Source organism: Terrapene carolina, unplaced genomic scaffold (assembly GCF_002925995.2).
Source record: "Terrapene carolina triunguis isolate 2854851 unplaced genomic scaffold, T_m_triunguis-2.0 Scaffold62, whole genome shotgun sequence".
In the NCBI taxonomy this organism is placed as follows: domain Eukaryota; kingdom Metazoa; phylum Chordata; order Testudines; family Emydidae; genus Terrapene; species Terrapene triunguis.
Genome location: NW_020664413.1, coordinates 7,949,692 through 7,968,191, shown reverse-complemented (window position 1 = coordinate 7,968,191; position 18,500 = coordinate 7,949,692). Strand labels below are relative to the sequence as shown.

Genomic DNA, 18,500 nt, shown 5'->3' with positions numbered 1-18,500 from the left:
CAAACCCAACACAGTGGCTTTGGATCCATGTCCAGTCCAAGCAGGAAATGGCCTTTTTCCTGATTCCAGTTCAGATGAAGCTGAAATATCTCAAGAAGGATTTCAGTTCAAGATGGTGGAAAACTTATTAGAGCAGCTGATCTCTCAAGGTTTCTCCCATTTGGTGCATCTGAAGAAGTGAGGTTTTTACCCACGAAAGCTTATGCCCAAATAAATCTGTTAGTCTTTAAGGTGCCACCAGACTCCTTGTTGTTTTTGTAGATACAGACTAACACGGCTACCCCCTGATATTTGGTGCTGAAATGTCTCAGGAATGACTTGTGCAGCTTCAGGGCAGTTAAATCTAAACCCGATCCCTAACTCTAGTTTGGCATCTTATCCCAACGCCAGCCTAACCCGGATCTGAACACCATCTCTTAGGCCAACCTCTGCATAAAATAAACCACTCTAGAGTGCAAATGTAATGTAGATACAGGGCCAAATTCTCCTCTGACTCACGTGCTGGGCAACCCTGTTGCCTTTTTCAGAGTAGCCCAGCTGTAAATCAGGGAGAATTTGGCCCACCGTAGAGTATTGGCTTCACTCAAAGAAATTTATGAGACTAGGGAAATTAAGTGGCAATGGAAAAATGTATGCAAGCTGGGCCCAACTACTTATCTGCACATTAACTCGCTGTATTTTGCAGAGGCTTCGGAGCAATGTATGTTTGCAAATAAATCAGTTCACATTATGTATAACATAATGCATGCTGAACTCTGTCTTGTCTTACTGTCTTTTAATCCACTTTTTGCCTGTCCTTTGATCTGCTCTCATAAACAAGGATCCAGATCAGCTAATCCTGCTGGTGGTAAGAAACATTTTCCGTTTCTCACACTCTCTTTCTGATGTGCTCTCTTGTTCACAGTTGTTAACTATTTCAATGTCTAGGGTCCCCCACCCCCTTATTCACTGTGGGAGGTTGAAAAGGCATCTTCTTAAAATAAAATCAAAATGTCAGATTTGTATTGTGATTAGTTTAGCTTTTCCATGATAATTAATGTGATAAACATACATTCTGTGTAATGAGGGCACCCCTTTGTGAAGTTACTGTAGGAATTGCGAAGCAGATCCTGTGATTTAAACCCTAGGTGCCAAATTGTTCCATATCAGTTCAATCCCTTTGAAGTGGAACCACACCAGTGTAACTAGGAGGAGTATTTGGCCTTCAGAGGGCTGCATTAGTGTAAAAGAGGAGGTACATTTGATTAACATCAGTCACAAATGTTCAGAGCTTTGGCGCACTCCCAGTGCCATATGTTGTAGTGGTGGGGGATACATGACTGGAGAACGTCAATCTTTGCAAAATGTCCCCTGCAGGTAAGTTTATAATGTAACTGATGGTTAAAATATTTTCCCATCAACTAATAAAGTTGTGTAAATGTTTAGACTAAAGACTCCAGATCAATTTCTGTCTCATCTATTATTAGTTATGTGTGAATGAATCTTCTGATGGAAATTATTAGAGCTGGGTGAATATTTAAAAAACAATAACCAATGAATATTGTTCAAAATGTTATATTTGTTTGACTGTTTGCACGCCTTTCAGAGGTACTTTTCCTGGATATTCTAGCAAACAAGTTTATTGACAGTAGAGCTCACAGCAACAGCATATTTTCAAGGTCGTCTTTATACAGCTAAGGAAGCAAAAAGGGTCCGAAACCCTGTTCTTTTAAAATCCTTTGTGCTTAGCTTTAAGCAAACATCAGGGAGAATAAACTTTGAATTTGAAAATGTGATTATTCCCGCCAAAAATTTGATTCTATGAGTTTCTTAGATCCAGCCAGGCAACAGAAACATACCATGGGAACCATGTGTCCAGGCAGAAATGCCAAATGCAGCTCAGATTTCAAATGTTAACTAATGAACAGCTTGAATACTCTATGTGAATAAATCTTGGTCAGTAGTCTGTTTGCACAGATCAGAGTCTAGAAAAATGTGATCTGTTCATGGACAATTCAAACAGACAAGAACAGGCAAAATTGGCCAAATATTGCTATTTGTTACAAATAGTTTACCCAGCTGCAAACTTACAGCTAAGCAATTTAATTTTAACCAGTCAAACACATATACAAAGTAAAGGTTTGTGATGACCAGCTGTGGTGATGTATCCACAGGCTATATATGATTGGGTCATTTATCATCTTAATCTACTAGAATTCTGTTGTTGAGATGAGGTTCTTAATTTTTCCCCACTGGATTATTTTATGTAAAAATTTGTTCTTTAGCTGGTTTGGTCAGGCAGGCTGAATAATACAAGCCCAATTGTTGAGTTGTGTATTGTGTAGCACCTGAGCCAAATAGAGTGACCAGGGACAGTCCCGATATTTGGGGCATTTTCTTCTATTGGTGCCTATTACCCCCCACCGCCGTCCTGATTTTTCACACTTGCTGTCTGGTCACCCTAGAGCCAAAGCACATGGAAAGACTTCCATTAACTTCAGCAGGCTTTGGATCAGTCTCTTAGGGCTGGTCTACACTGCCGCGCTAGTTCGGCGGCTGGGAATCGAAGTTCCGAGTTCGATTTATCGCGTCTGGTCTGGACGCGATAAATCGAACCAGGAAGTGATCCCCGTCAACTGCGGTACTCCAGCTCAACGAGAGGAGTACCACGGAGTCGACGGGGAGCCTGCCTGCCGCGTGTGGACCGCGTCTGAACCGCGGTAAGTTCGAAGTAAGGTATGTCGAATTCAGCTACGTTATTCACGTAGCTGAATTTGCGTACCTTACTTCGACTTGGGGGGTAAGTGTAGACCAAGCCTTAGATGGAGCCCTCTTTATTCCAGGCCTGTTTAAAAGTGTTTAAAATCCCTATTTTGAATTGTCCAGAAGATTTATCATGCTTCCTTACTTCTGGTTCCTTTGTAGCTGGCAGCCGGTCTAGTTCTCCTGGCAAGCTGTTGGGAAGTGCGTACGGCGGACTGACCAGCGGAACAGCTAGAGTCCCACCAGTGCCATCATCCTCAGAGAAACGCAGCAAGATCCCTCGAAGCCAGGGATGCAGCCGAGAGACAAGCCCCAACAGAATAGGACTAGGTAAGAATTCTCACCGACATGACATCTCGACCAGCTTGCCCAAGGGAAGGTTATTCATGCTAACAAGGAAATGACATGACTGCATTTTACCGTCATGCGCTTTTGAATCCTTAAATTATTAAATTAATTTCAATGTGAGGAAACATTATTAGTGATTCGGTTTTTAAAACGTCATTTTAATTTTCCATGTGATCTCTGTTTTCAGAGTGGGTCAAAAGAGTGTATGGTGCCTTCTGTTCGAAATTGTGGCATCATCTTTGTTGTTTCTGAGTCAGGATGAAGAAAGAATTAAGTGAAGGGGAAAGCCCACCATTGCAAGAATCTCACGCTTAAATAAAACTGTATGGCCCAATCCTGCGAGGAGCTGAGCAATTCCTGTGAAATGCTGAACACCCTCTGACTGAAATCCCTGGGAATTGATTGACGTCAGAGGGCACTCAGCACCTTGCAGGCTTGGGACCTGTTTTTGGAATATGGCACACTGAACAGTTTATGTGCATCACCTCATACATCCTGGAGTCTTTTATTAGATTGCATTTTAGATTCACGTGCTAAGTATTTTGCTCACCAATATTTTTGTCCTACGTCGAGACTCATTGGCTGTTGTATAAATATTCTGTATGCACTTTTGTTTTCAAATTTACCAGTGATCTCTCTAATTCGGTTTAAATTAATTGAACAAGCATTATTCCAGAGATGTTCACAAACACAGCCATCCTTTTGAATGAAAGCAGAAATGATTCTCTGTGTATGTTCTGTGGATAAGCCAAAGCTATACTTATTGCCGCTAATGACTTTGATATAAAATGTGAGTATTTGCAGAAATTAACCAAAGTTTACATGGGAAAAGAAATTCTTAGAAATGATTTTTTCATTAAAAAAAAGATAATAGCGTTTTACAGAGCTTATAAGAAGTTGCAACTAAACTCATTGTGTGAAATTGTAGCCTCATTGAAGTAAATGAGAGTTTTTGCCTTTGCCTTCAATAGGGCTAGGATTTCTTTTAAATTTAAGCCCACTGCTCAGTTTATAGCATATTAGATGTCAACATAGAAGTACTCCTTACAGATTTATTGAAATGATCTTAGGAGGTCTCTCTAAGAGCATATCCTGAATTATGATCCATTACATTTTACATTATTTATGGTGAATATTTTGCAAAATTCAAATTTCTTCTCCTCTGATATTATCTATTTTTATTACGTCTGTATAAATATATTGTGCTCTTTTGTTTAGTTTTTTTAAAATCCAAGCTGCCCCCTTACTTACTGAAGTTAACTATTCTACTGTCATTCTGCAAACTAGTATTGTCCGTTAAAATGAAACAAACTCTGATGTTACCATCATGTTTCTGTTTATGCTGATAATCATGTTACATGGACTATTTTGAAACAGTGCTTATTATCTGAAGGGAATTTATTTTGCATAAATCACTCTTGGGTTGTGTGCATTCAAGTAAATTATGGGAGCCTTGGAGAATTTCCTATAAAAGGGTAACTTATACCCCATCACTATTATATGCCTCCCCTGCAAAAATCATCAGTGCTCAATCCTTGGGAGTGTGAGGATGCTATCAAATCTGTCAGTCTTTTCTTTCCTTCTGGGTTGATGGTTGAAGCCTGTTCTTTTGGGCTGTCATTGGGATCAAGGTGTTTTATGAGTTTTGTATTTGTTTAATACTCAAATGCAGAAACTCTGCAGCTTTATTGGATCTTTAAAAAAACTGGACACTATATAAAACAAAAACATTTGTTTGGATTAAGTTATATTTTATATTTTACTTTCTTAAGAGTCTCAGATCCTATTTACCCTCACCAGTCATAGAGCTGCCCATTTCATCAACTAGCACCTCCCATCCAGTACATCCTAAGCCTATTGATAGGCTCTCTCGGGCTGTGATTCAACAAGGTTCTTAAGTATGTTAAGCAAGTGAGTAGTTCATATGCTTAACATTATGCACATGCTTAACTACTGTGCTGAATTGGATCCTTAGCTTTGAGGGAAGTGGTTAGTAGTAAATGGCTTAATTTTCAAATGTGCCCAACTCTTGCAGCTGTCTTGGGTGTTCATTAGTGTTGAAAAATCAGACCATTACAGCACTGGAAGTTAGAACTCCTGGGTCCTATTCTTGGCTCAGCCACTGACTTGTGTGGTTTCTGAGTAAGTAATTTAGGGCCAGATTGTGACTGTCTGTGTTGCGTATGCAAGAGAAGGCGGATGCTAGGAGCTTATCTCCTCATGCACCACCACCAGGATACTCCATGCAGAGGCCATCCACGAGGGCAGATTTTGTGCTCCTCTGAGGGCAAAGACTTTGAGACTATTAGTGGTAGTGGCACTAGCCCCACAAAGGGGCACAGAACCAGGGCCATAGTCCTTTCCTGGCCTCTTTCCCTTTCCCTATTGGCAAGGGGTGTAGCAGTGGGTACCTTCCTTTCTTTGATGGACACTTGTGGGATGTACTGTGCCTTTGTGAGTTAACATGTCTCTTGGAGAGTCTACTGGACTGGTCGGGCTCCATGCCCCCCCCCAACATGGGGGCTTGCCTATAAGATGCAGTGGAGCTGTAAACCTCCCTGAGCATCTGTACAATGGGAAGACCATCCTTCTTTACCTCCCAGGAATGTTTATAAATTACTTGGAGATCCATGAATGAAAGTTTCTGTAGCAAGGAAATGCATCTGATATTGTAGGCATCTGCTTCAAGCGGGTTCTGTAGGAAGACCAGTGTTACCTGTGTGTCATACGTATCTCGGTTAGCATTATCATATGTATCTCAAAAAGAACAGGAGTACTAACAAATTTGTTAGTCTCTAAGGTGCCACAAGTACTCCTGTTCTTTTTGCGGATACAGACTAACACGGCTGCTACTCTGAAACCTGTCAATATGTATCTCAGTTAGCATTACACTGAATAGATGCTGTGAGGTAAACAACGCACTTCTCTTTGGAGAGTTAAATGCACTGATGATGAGTTTGGGAGCTGAGTGGCTAAATCCCCATGCACCAGTTGGATTCTAAAAGGATTATAGATATTCAAGGATAAAGTTTGTTCTCCTTCAGAATGTTAGCTGATGAACTTGCTGGTAGCAGGCCCAGTTTACCATCAAAATCATTTAACTTCCTCCCCCCAATGTTTTTAAGGGCTCAGCCCACATTTGGCTGCTACAATAAACAAGGCAGTTCTTGAAGTAGGCTGCCAGCTGTACTCTGCCTCTTTGCTGTGGGTGTTATCTGGTGGCTGCTTAAGCAGGTTTTGCAGAGCCTTTGAGTTGCATCAGCTGCTGCAAAGGAGACCGCATGGACCCCAGCACTGTGCCCTTAATATCTACTTGAACTGTGATTTGTATAAGTTTCAAGTGTCTTGCATACATTAGCTGAACAACCAAGGAGATGGGCCAAATCCTACTAGTGGTGGTCACATGAGTCAACCCTTTAGCTTCTCCAGGACAATCTGCATGAGTAAGACAAGCAGGGTTTGGCCCACTATTGCCATATATTTTTCTAATTAACTGAGCTAACAATCTCCTCCTTATACCTTTTTAGATGAGATTGGAAAGTCTGTAGTATACAGAATGCCTTTGGAAAGTCTCCTCTGCATTGTATTGAGAGCACTCAGTCACACCGAAGGCTGGCCCACAGCTTATTGTTGAGTGCCCAAGGTGAATTTTTTTTTAGAGGCCCCCCACTTCCCCTGAGTCGAAATAGCAGATCCCGCTTTCTTTCTATGCATCCATCCACTGTTATAATTTTGTCTTCCCCAGCTCTTTAGTTTTCCCTCATTTTGGAACTTGTCTTCTGTCCAGCTGGCTGCCTGCCTTGTGGTCCATACTTTTTGGAATGGGATCCTGAAGTCAAGTCTTCTGGCTGTCTGACCTTTCTGGCTGGATGACTTCTTCTTGCAGACAGACTCCCCTCTGAATCATGACAACCCCTGAAATGTGGCATCCTGTACAGCCACGATTTGTCTTGTACCTAAAATGACCCGTGTTCAAGGCAATGGAGACCTGCAGGGAAAATCCCTGGGAGTTCATGTCATTTTTCTTTTCTGTGGTCCTTCTATTCCCATCATTCATTCTCTTTCCCTTGTGTATGTATCTCCATCCACCAACATACATGTCTCATATTTAAATATCACTCATTACATTAGGAAATCAGAATATATTTTTCTGGTTCCTCGGATATTGTGTCTAGTGGGTGGCATCGGATCCCAGTATTCTGTTTTGATTTGTAATATCCAAGAGTACAAATGCGTCATACGGCATGCAGGCTTTTTAATCCGTTAATAAAGAAAAATGTGTTGCCTGTATCGTTCATTCTATAGTGATCACGTCTATTGGACTGAGAATATGTGCTAGGCCTAGGGTGCTTAAATCAGGAAGAAGACTGACAGATGAAAGATAAATTTCATGAAAGTGCTTGTGATAAAGGAATACCTGTGCAAACTACCTTCATGTGAAGGCTGCCAAGATTTACATGTAAGCATGTGACCCAAGAGTGAACAGTCCTACTTTTAGAGAACCCCATACTTCCAAATAAGTATATTTCTCATATAGATTACGTTTGGGAGTTTTCCTTTTCACCCAAAGCTCACTCTTAAGCTTCCTGTTCCAATCTGAGGCGTCTGTATTTTTGGGTCCTAATTTCATTCACCCCATGATAATCCTACTTATTATAACACCACCTCTCTATCTCCTTCATAACTTTCTCGGCTTCTGGGCATGGTGGTGTTATTATCAAGTTGGTCTATAGTTCATCTTGTATTGTTCAACATCAAAGTTCAGACATCAGAACCATTAATTCATCAAACAGATGTATGAGTTGGGTTTTGCAAAACTGGGAGGGGCTTGAGAAACCAGGGATCTGGCAACAGTTTATATCTGAATTTCTGACTCTATATGGGAAGGATTCTATTTTGTCCTGTACTGTTATACTTCAAGGGATACTTTGAAGGGTGATAGGCCCAGTACTTAACTGATAATATAAAAACAAATAATTTACTGTGACTCTGTCCTCCTCATCCCTAAGGCCTGGTCCACACTAACCCCCCACTTCGAACTAAGGTACGCAAATTCAGCTACATTAATAACGTAGCTGAATTCGAAGTACCTTAGTCCGAACTTACCGTGGGTCCAGACGCGGCAGGCAGGCTCCCCCGTCGATGCCGCGTACTCCTCTCGCCGAGCTGGAGTACCGGCGGCGAGCACTTCCGGGATCGATCCGGGATCGATTTATCGTGTCTAGACAAGACGCAATAAATCGATCCCAGAAGATCGATTGCCTGCCGCCGAACCAGGAAGTAAGTGTAGACGTACCCTAATATTCTATTCTTCAATAGTGAGGACTGCAAAAATATTTAATTTATTATCACATTCCTTGATGATTCTATAAAATAGTCCCAGTGTGCTAAATTTTTCTATTACCATGGCTCTGTTTGCACTATCCCCAGCCTCCTCTATCCGTGAGCAGGCACTATAAACATTTATAAGACTCTGCACTCAAAGGCATGCATTCGACATAATTTTGCAAATATGAACATCCTGCTGAGTACTGATGATGGAGCAGACAGGCAGAGTAGGTGACAGCACTAAGGTATGTGCATCTCTGCACCCTGGCCATCCAAGTCAAAGCTAAAGGATCTGATTTTAGACCAGACACTGTGAACAGTTCCTTCAGGGCTTTTCCTGACTACTCATTTAAAAGTAGCTACTCTCGTTTCCAAAGACTAGTACAGTGATTAATTATTCAAGATATATTCACTGCGCTTAATTGTAATTCAGGTTCTCTTTGTTACATGTACAAATGTGATACAGTGCATTCTCTTTTATGCAGAACTAATTTACAAGTTATGATTCATTGGCATGTTGCTACCATATCCAAATAAAACAGAGTTTACAAAGGAATAATCCAGTTACGGTTTACATGAGGCAGTTTTGTTGTTGACTTTTTACCCCGTACTTAAATTTACTCTTAACTGATAGGTTAAGTAACCCTCTAAGGGCCCAATCCTGCTCTCCTTATTCAGGCAAAACTCCCACTGAAGCTGGTGGGCCAGTTTTTAATCTTGGCTACTGATCTTCAATGGAGTGACAGTGACTGGAATTATCAGCAGAATTATCAATGTGCCTGAGATCAGAATCTGGCCCAATGAGAGTTTTGTTGGGGAAAGGAGTGCATGACAAGGACCTTTTGTGGAGTGTATTTCTGCTTTTAGATATGTTTAGGCGATAAAAATTAGGCAGCTTTTGGTAAAAGGACCGAAACCATTGAAACCCATGTGGTCTTGAAATTCAAACTGCTTTGTAACCCTCTCTATTCACAATATCTTTCAAAGGGGAATTTACCTCTGTAAATCTGTACGCTGCAATGTCTTGTTTTCCCCCAAAATTTTGATCATGAGAAAACTATCCTTGCAAAAGCCAAACATACATAGAAATGGCTTTCTCTTTTGTGATGATTTTTAAAAAAATTCTGATCATGTTACAAACGCTTCTTCCTTCTTCTAATTAAGCAAATATTCTTCCAGAAAGGTTTCTTTTAGCCTCAGCTGTTTTGCATGCTTCTGTAGCAGTAGCGCTCAGCCACTCTTTAAATGAATGAAGATCTCCTGCTCTACTCAAATAACAAAGCTTGGATTGCCTGAGAGACAAACATACTGTGCCAGCCAGACATTCAGTGGGGCTGAAACTTCCAGTTAAAAACACAGCTCAGCGTGTGACACAGTTGGTTTGTGAAAAGCCTGAGGTGGCTGTAGCAGATGATAATTACTAATGTAATAATTACCTTAACTAACAGAAATGTGACTTGACTTGATAAGCTGTCTGTCCTCATTAAACTTGTTCACCTTCTCTGAAACTCTCCATGCTGCATGCTAGCACGGAGCAGCCGTATCCCCCGACCCAGCATGAGTCAGGGGTGCAGCCGCGATACCAGCCGTGAGAGCAGTCGAGATACAAGCCCTGCTCGGGGCTTCCCTCCACTTGGTGAGTACATGTAGGCATTGGAGCTTTAAGGGTCGGTTTCCCTTTCCCCATTCTGCTTGTCTGTCCAAGACACTGCCAGGTGGAATGAGCTTGTTTCCTTCCTCTGTTCACTTCCGTACACTCCCCCTTTCCAGCCCTGCTTCCTTTTTGTTCTCTTCTGCATGTTTCAGTTCTGGTTCTCAGTGTTTTCTTTTAGTAGAAAGTCCCTTGATCCTGAACTCCTGTGATAATTTCAATGTCTTTAAGTCCATTTGTACAGACCTCTGCAATGTTTCACCTAAAAAGACTGTTCCAGTGTTTTGATGGATAACTATGAAAGCAATCCTACTTGTACGGCTCAGAGTATGGTTAGCAGCACCACAAAACCTATTGCAGAGTGACTTTAATTATACACGAACTGATCTGAAACCTAGATACAAAAAGAGAAGCAACAATTTCACACTAAACCCCAGTTAAGAGATCAAAATTCTTTTTATGTAAAGGTTCTATACAGAGCCGTCAGCCACTGATTCGTAAGTTGGACATGCCATTCTGATGGAAATTCTCCTCAAGTCTGAGCATCTTCAGCACTCTGAAAGGTTGAGGACTGAAATTAGCATGGTTATTCAGTTTAAACGTACAGTACAAATATAAAATCTCATTACGGTTTATCGTATGCAGACATTTTTGTTCTTCATAGGGCTGAAATGGCAGGATAGTTAATGTTTCTGATCAAATGTCATTTCATATCCAACAGAATACATCACCTGTTGTACAAAAGCTTTGTTCATCATCTCAGGACAAAATACAGTTGATCTCTGAGGCCTATCTGTTTACATAGCAATTCTATAGCTGTGGGTTTGGTTTTCAAATTGGGGGAAAGAAATTATTATGGATTCAATCTGGCAGGCTTGGTATATGCAAAAGCTGTAGGATCTAGCTTTATAACTGGTGACAAAGTACAATTGTATGGAGTAATATGTAAGTGGGAGCTGGAATACACATTTGTGCTTGATTTCACTTTAATTTACAGAATTGGAAGCAAGAGTTGCATAAGTAAATGAACTGAGGTATCTGTGTATTATGCGCTCCAGTCAGACCAGGAAGGGAGGTAAAACAAGATGAGCAAAATGCTCCCCTTTGGTCCTCAACTCTGATAATTCTTCTCTTCCTGTGTTTGTACAGCATGTGGGGAGAGTGAAATATGAAAGTCAAAGATTTGCAGTGTAGATCTGAGGCTGTTTGGCTCAGTGCTAGGAAGAAAAGTACTCTCGGACAGTGTGCGGTATTGGGGAGTACTATGCTAATTCCATTAAATTGCCATTACTATGAAATTTCATTAATTGACTAACTTATACTTCTTGATTAATCTTGTCTTTGGAACTGATATCAATATAAGTGGTGTTTCCATTATTGCTTTTATCATTTAATCTCGGGCTATTTCTTTAGGACTTGATCCAGTTCTCAATACAGTCAATGGAAAGACTCAGATTGTCATCCATGGGGGTGGGATGCTTCTGCTCCCATTTGAAATCAATGGCAAAATTCCCATTGACTTTAATGGAAGTAGAATTGAACCCTTAGCTTAATCTGAAAAAGGGTATTCCATAAGAGGCTACATTAGGAATTTTTTTTCCTCTCTCATGCTTCCCCTGATACTTAGCTATCTAGTCAAAATGTTAATGTGAACTGGGATACTTGAGGCTCCCATTCCAATACTTTGGACTTGTTTTTCATTAGATAATATAGGTTACAAAAAATTGAGTTTGAAAGGGGAACTGTGAAAATCTCTCCCTCTCATTTTTTTTGAACATCTCTTTACAAAACTGATTTAGATCTGAGATAATTATGGATGAAATTTACCCTGAAAGAAATGGACCAAGTCCTGCAATTCTCAGTCAGGGATAGTAGTCCTGTTGAAGTCAATGGTACTACATGCACGTTATTAAAAATGAGGGGAGCAGGGAGAGAATGTAAATATTTAAACCAAATTATTTGAAAATCACTCTCAAGCCAAGTTCTGAGATCAAGATTCCAGGTAACACATGGAACTGTTGTTGAGATAGGGTCTGATCAAAGCCCCTTAAACAAAGTCAATGGAAAGATTTCTGTTGTCTTTACTGGGCTTTGGATCAGACGAATAAGAACATGTGTCCTATAGCTGAGGTCAAAATTGGGGCCTCTGTGTTTGGTGACCTTCCGCAACAGCATTTCTGTTGTTGGGGTTTTTTTCTCATCTTCATCTGTAGATCTAGAATGTGACCCTTGAACTCTTGCAAGAAGTTTGCAGTGATTTCTACATACAGGATGAGCAAACAGTAGTTCTTAAGGCATCAGCATGGATATCCTTGTTGATGCCATTTTCTGGCACTGCATCATGGATCTGACCTTTCTCGGACCCCTGTATTCTGATCACAGCTATTTCTGTTTTGAATAATGTGCTTTACCCAGAATAAAGTACATTACCACAAAAGATTTTTTAAAAGTAACCGGTAGTGAGTTAGTATCTTTGTATTCATATTTCAAGTAGGTTCCGATGTACGGTATGTATTTGGCCACACATTGCTCAGATATTAAAATGCAGATGCATAGTTTTATCAGTTTTGGAGACAATTGGACACACAAAGCTATCCTTTACTATACCAATGTGTTTATGAAGAGGGCCCCTTGGTTGGCATTCTATAAAGTAACGGCTGGTATGATCATACATATCCAGTTGTGAGAAGGTAGTGAAAATATACGGGCATACATTGAAATGCAGTGTTTTATTTGGAGGTGGGGGTTGATCTAAATGAAAAATGTCATATTAAATGTGTGTGGTTATTGTAGTCAAAATAAAACAATTACATAAAATTATCACCTTCTTATTCACTTCTGCCCCCACTGGGCTAAATAGTATCCTGGTGGTATGCTCATAAAACTCCCACTGATAGCCATGCAATTGCATGAGTGTAACCGAGGGCAGAGTTTGGCCCAAAGGGAAAGTGTCTACTTGCTTTACTGTGCACGGCAAGGTTTTCACTTTGGTAGCGCTGGGGAGCAGCAACTGAAGAATGAGGTGGTTTCCTGATCCGACTCCGGAGACAACCACAAAATCACCAGCTCTGTTCTGTCTGTTCTGGTGAGAAGTGGTAAAAGGATGCCAGCTTAATTATCAGAGCCCACACTGAGTTTATGGGGCTGGCAGGTAGAAGGGATCACCTTTTGATTTATAAATGAAGCCAATTTGATATTGGAGCCAGTGAGAGATAATAAATAAGCAACGCAGTAGATACTACTTCTGTATTTATGTTTCTAAGCTCAATTATATCATTTTTAGATGATGCTGTTTTGCATAAACATACTGGATGGAGAATGCCTGGTTTCAGCAGTAACTTATTACATTCAATGGCATTATGTTGGTATTGGTCTACACCGTACATTTTCCTTTTAGTGACAGTATGTTAGTTGAAACCTCAAAAATATATTGGTGGAAATACTTCCTTCGGGTCCTTGATCTAAAGATAAATACATTGGGCCAGATCCTCGACTGCTGGAGATTGGCCTGGTTCCATTGAATTCAGTGACGCTGTGCTGGTCTATGGCAGCTGAAGATCTGACCCATACATTGATTATTATTATTATATACTACAAAATATTTATACAAATTGTTTCACTTTATATTTGGTTACTTTTTTGAATGATTTATTACACAGATGAAAAATAGTTAATTTAAAATGTAACATTGGATGGGATAGCCTGGGGATTATCACTTCAGTGAGTAAATAGGAACCACTAGAGAAAAAAATAGATAGAAAATTCCAGTGCAATAAGAAACCAGCATAATTGTAGTACAACCAATTTATTTGTCTACTTTTGTGTATTTTCACTGAAATGACTGTCATACATTGGAATAAGTGCCTAAAGTCATAAACTTTGTGCTGTAGAATTATTACCTGAAAGAAGTATACATACATCAGTTTAAGCCAAAACTATGTGACTCAGCCAGAGTATTTTTATTGAATTCAGTAACGTTTTCAAGGAAACACTAATTAGTATGGTTTTTTAACACAGTGTTGTGACTCAAGTATCTCTTGATGCCAACTCGCAGAGTGCACTGGGGTGCAACGGGGTACAGGGATCCCTGGGGTACACCAACATAATGTCATGGAAGAACTCTAATGAAAGGCTGTGTCATGCTGGTAGTCCTAGCCATTGTGAGAAACAACTACAGATAATAGGCTCCTCACATACCTTGAGACAAACTCTTCCAGACAGGTGTCTCCCACTCCCCCACCCCCATCTCCAGAGGGTAACGTTGTGTACTGTACGTCATACAATAGGATTCTGGTAGCATTCTAAGTCAAATGAGCTGGCGGAGACTTGAGAAGGAAACTAAGGCCTGGTCTATACTACAAAGTTAGGTTAAACTAACTACATCGCTTAAGGCTGTGAAAATCTTCCCACCCTGTGTGACGCAGTTAAGCTGACCTAACTGCCAGTGTAGACTCCGTTAGGTCGATGGAAGAATTCTTTCATCAACCTACCTACTGCCTCTTGGAGAGATGGATTTACTACAGTGACAGAAGAACCCCTTCCATCACTGTAGTAAGTTGCCACACTATAGTGGCACACCAGCAGCTGTGCCTCTGTAGCGTTTCTAGTGTAGACATACCCTAACAGAGAGAGGTAAGCAGCAGGTGTGGGGAGGGAACCCTATCTTGAGGTATACATCAAAGGTCTGTTCTTGTGTAACTAGGTTTTTATTTGAATCTCTATTCTTTCTTACATACATTTGTTTGTTTTATAATTGAACTCAAGTGCTGTGCATATTACAGGAGCATGGTCTAAAGATGAAACTGGTAAATGGTGGTGAACTTTTATTTGGGGAACAGATGATCTGGGATTTCTCTGGGTATCCCTTGATCATGGGCTGGATGCCACAGGGGGACACTTCGAAAGTATTCAGGGGCTGGAGTGCATCTGTTGTCAACCTGGAAGGTCAAAGACAGGGCTTGTGTAGCCCAGAGGAGAGTGCTTGAGTAGCTGACAGGCTGTTTGTTAGGGAGCTAACACCTAGCAGGTACTGGTAAGACTCCCTCCCTCTGGAGGCAAGTCGTAACAAGGAGACTCACAGTCCTGGGTGCTCTGAGAAGCGTCCCAAGTGTCGTTTTACTCACATTGTAAATATTAACTTGTATGCCACTGGACTCTACTAAATATAAAAATCCTGTGGTAACCTAATGTTTTGGTCATTATCACACTAAAAGCCTGATCTTTCAAGCGGCTTCACATGGTCCCCGTGATATCACTGGGGCTCTATGCAGGTATAAATGTCTGCCTGCACTCAGCAGCTTGCAGGACTGGGATCTAAATCAGGAAATGCGGAAGATAAAGTTCCCGCAGTAATGTTAACTTGGTCACATTGCTCAAGTATAGGTATTTTGTATTCCTTTGTTTCTTCTTAGGCCCTGATCCTGCAGGAGGATCCGTATACGTACATGGAGGGTCTGCCTTGTGAAGTTTAATATGTAACTCTTTACTGATCCTGCAAACCTTACTTTCATGAGTCATTTTTGATATCACTGCTTACTTGAATAAATGCATGGGGCCTTAGACTCCATTTTTATATAGTGCATTGCACACCCTGAATATCTTATGGCCAAGATCCCATTGCTGTGAGAAACGTATTTTTAATTTTTTCCCCTCACTTTTTGTATGTAATTTTAATGTTGCATTTACAAATGTTTGGCAATTAAATAGAAAAAATCCTTTAAATTCTTGTAATGTGCATATATGTGCACCATTGACAACGTGTATATATCTTTATAAATTATGAACCATGTTCAAATGTAGCTTTCTTCAAGAATTAATAGCGACAATCAAACAATAAGGCCTTCAGTAGGACTATTGTATTGACTGAGGATTACTCATATGAGCAGAGTGCAGAATCGGGCCTTTATTTTAGAGTTTCTAGACTTAAGTGTTTTTGAGTTATGTGAGCACAGATTTGCTAGACATATGGGAAAAAGCTCTTTAAAAACACTTGCATAATTCAGAAATGGCTGAACCAGATTTTTTCCAACATTCAAAAACAAATAATCTTTGTGCTGAAACTAAGACTGGAAAACTTCTGCTCTAAAGGAATTTGTCAAAGTTATGAACCACTGAAAATAAGGGGCTAAAATGGAAGATGGAATTCAATCTTAACTGCCGCCATTGCTACTTTATAAAGGTTGGTTGCTATAACATTTTGAGTATGTTTGTGTATATATTACACTCTCTATGCACACATACATATATGTATGTATATAATACATTTATATAAACACAATAACTATATACAAAAATGTTACGCTATAGCTATCATAGCCACAATGGTGTGTGTGTGTGTGTGTGTGTGTAAAACTAATTAACAAAAGAGCTGTGCTCAGTGGCTTATTTATTTCCCGGTATGACTCCTTACACTTTCGTGACAACTCATTTTACTGAATTGGTCTTGGTCTTGTTATTGACATTGTTTCTTGTTTATAGAGTAGAATATTGTGAAAAATATTTTCAAGCACAATTTCTAATCATTCCTCTTGGCTTCACTTTGGGATTTAGATGGATCACATCTAAATCCTGTTATGGGGTTAAATGTTCCACATTCTCATACTAGCTGTTTTTAGGATCTGTGGTTCTGGAACATGACTGGCACTCACCAGTCTTTGCTGAACTGCACACAGTTTGGTACTCTTAAAAACAATGTATTTGTTTGTCACACATTGTGTTTGTGGTTGTGGGGGGGAAAGGAGGAAGCTGCCGATAGAGATTTTGCCTTGGGGCTTGCACTGTACTTGTTGTGCATTCATACGCGGCAGCATTTCCTTTCACTATAAAACACCCATGTTGGTAGTAATTGTGTGCATCCCTTTTGGACTGTGGCATTTTCTGTGTTGGGTACTTGTGTGTTAATCCTGTGGGTGTTGCCATTCCTTTTACTTGCAGCTTCTCGACGTCATTCCAGGTCCACTAGTGCTCTCTCCACTGCTGATTCTGTTGGGCAGTCAGGTGAACAAGTGCTAACTGCATGAATCTGCTTCTTAATATTAGTCTTGTTTTACAATCATTTTAACATTTGCTGTCATGCATATCAGCCAGCACTTGGCATGTGCTTTTCATTACTGTGGGGTTTTTGTTTAACATGCTTTTTTATTTTAATTTATTGAATGTTTTTAATTTTCTTTATGTACTTTAGGAACATCATGAGCAGTGTACAAACAAACCCAGGGTGATCCAGGGCATTCTTAATTCCACCCTGCAAATTGATCAGCTGTGTAACGTGGGATACATCCGCAGGGATGCTGAGCACTCAAGTGCTTGGGATTGGACCCTTACTGGCCAGATCCTGTATATTGCTAAGTATTCCCAAATCCCATCTAAGTCAATGGGAGTTAAGACCACTCAGTACCTTGCAGGATCAAGCCCCAGATGCACAAGACCAACACAAAATTAGTGCTGGATGGGCTTTTAAAATTTAAAATAGCAAATACAACATTTTCCAATATATTATGTTTTAAGGCCTGGTCCAAACCTCACTCAAGCCAAGGGAAAGACTCCCTTTAAAGTCCCTGTGCTTTAGCTCACGCCATTAATATTTAGATTTTAATGGGATCAATCCTGAGATTCTTACCTGCCTTTTACTCAAACAAAATTCCCATTGAATGTATGGGCCAAATCCTCAGATACTGAGCACGTGCAACTGCCTTTGAAATTAGTTGATTTCAGTGCGAGCTTTTCTTTAATAAGAGCTGGGTGAGGACTTCAAGATTTGCCGCAGTGGGAATTTAGCTGGCAAGAACTGAGTGAGGATTGCAGGAGTTAGCTCAATATTGTAGCTGCAAAACTGTCCTTTTCATAAGGGAGAGTGGAGGCATTGATGACATTGTCAATTATTTAACTATTTTGATAGGGTATTTGAAATTCTGCTTACCTTAGGGTGAGATTGAATTAAATGACTGTTATTTAACCCAAACCCTCAAAATTGATTCTTTTCATCTAGTGATTCTATACAAAATAATTTTAAGTTGAACTGACTTTCAACTTTAGAATATTTTAGGCCACAATTCAAATGTGATGCATTTCACAGAATAATTGAAATAACTGAAAAATTACATTTCACTGTAATAAAGGTGAAGATCTAGACTACACGTTCCTCTTCCACTGCTTATGATATATTCTACATTTTTAGCTCCTGTAAATTTCCACAAAGTATGATCAAACATAACACAGTAAATAACCTTTGTCCTGGAGAAAACTAAAGCCAGTGGGAATTTTGCCTCCATACAGGTGATAAAATCAGGCCACAAATAGACCTAACTTTCCTTTTTAAAAATGAACTAAAGCTGGAATTTTCAAAGGAGCCTAAGTGAGTTTTGCTCCCAAATCCCACTGAATTTCCTTGGGAATTGAGTGCCCAATCCCCTTAGTCACCTTTGAAAACCTC

At 40.1% G+C, this 18,500-nt stretch overlaps 1 protein-coding gene across 9 annotated transcripts in view; it reads left to right on the top strand.

Moving 5' to 3' along the window:
- Window positions 1-18,500, top strand: part of CLASP1 (cytoplasmic linker associated protein 1) — a 268,601-nt gene that overhangs the window by 168,714 nt on the left and 81,387 nt on the right. For all 9 annotated transcript variants that reach the window (XM_024197588.1, XM_029910590.1, XM_029910586.1 and 6 more), the window contains one exon: window positions 2,905-3,072. In XM_024197588.1, the coding sequence (XP_024053356.1) occupies window positions 2,905-3,072 (168 nt within the window). The remainder of the gene's footprint in view (window positions 1-2,904; window positions 3,073-18,500) is intronic.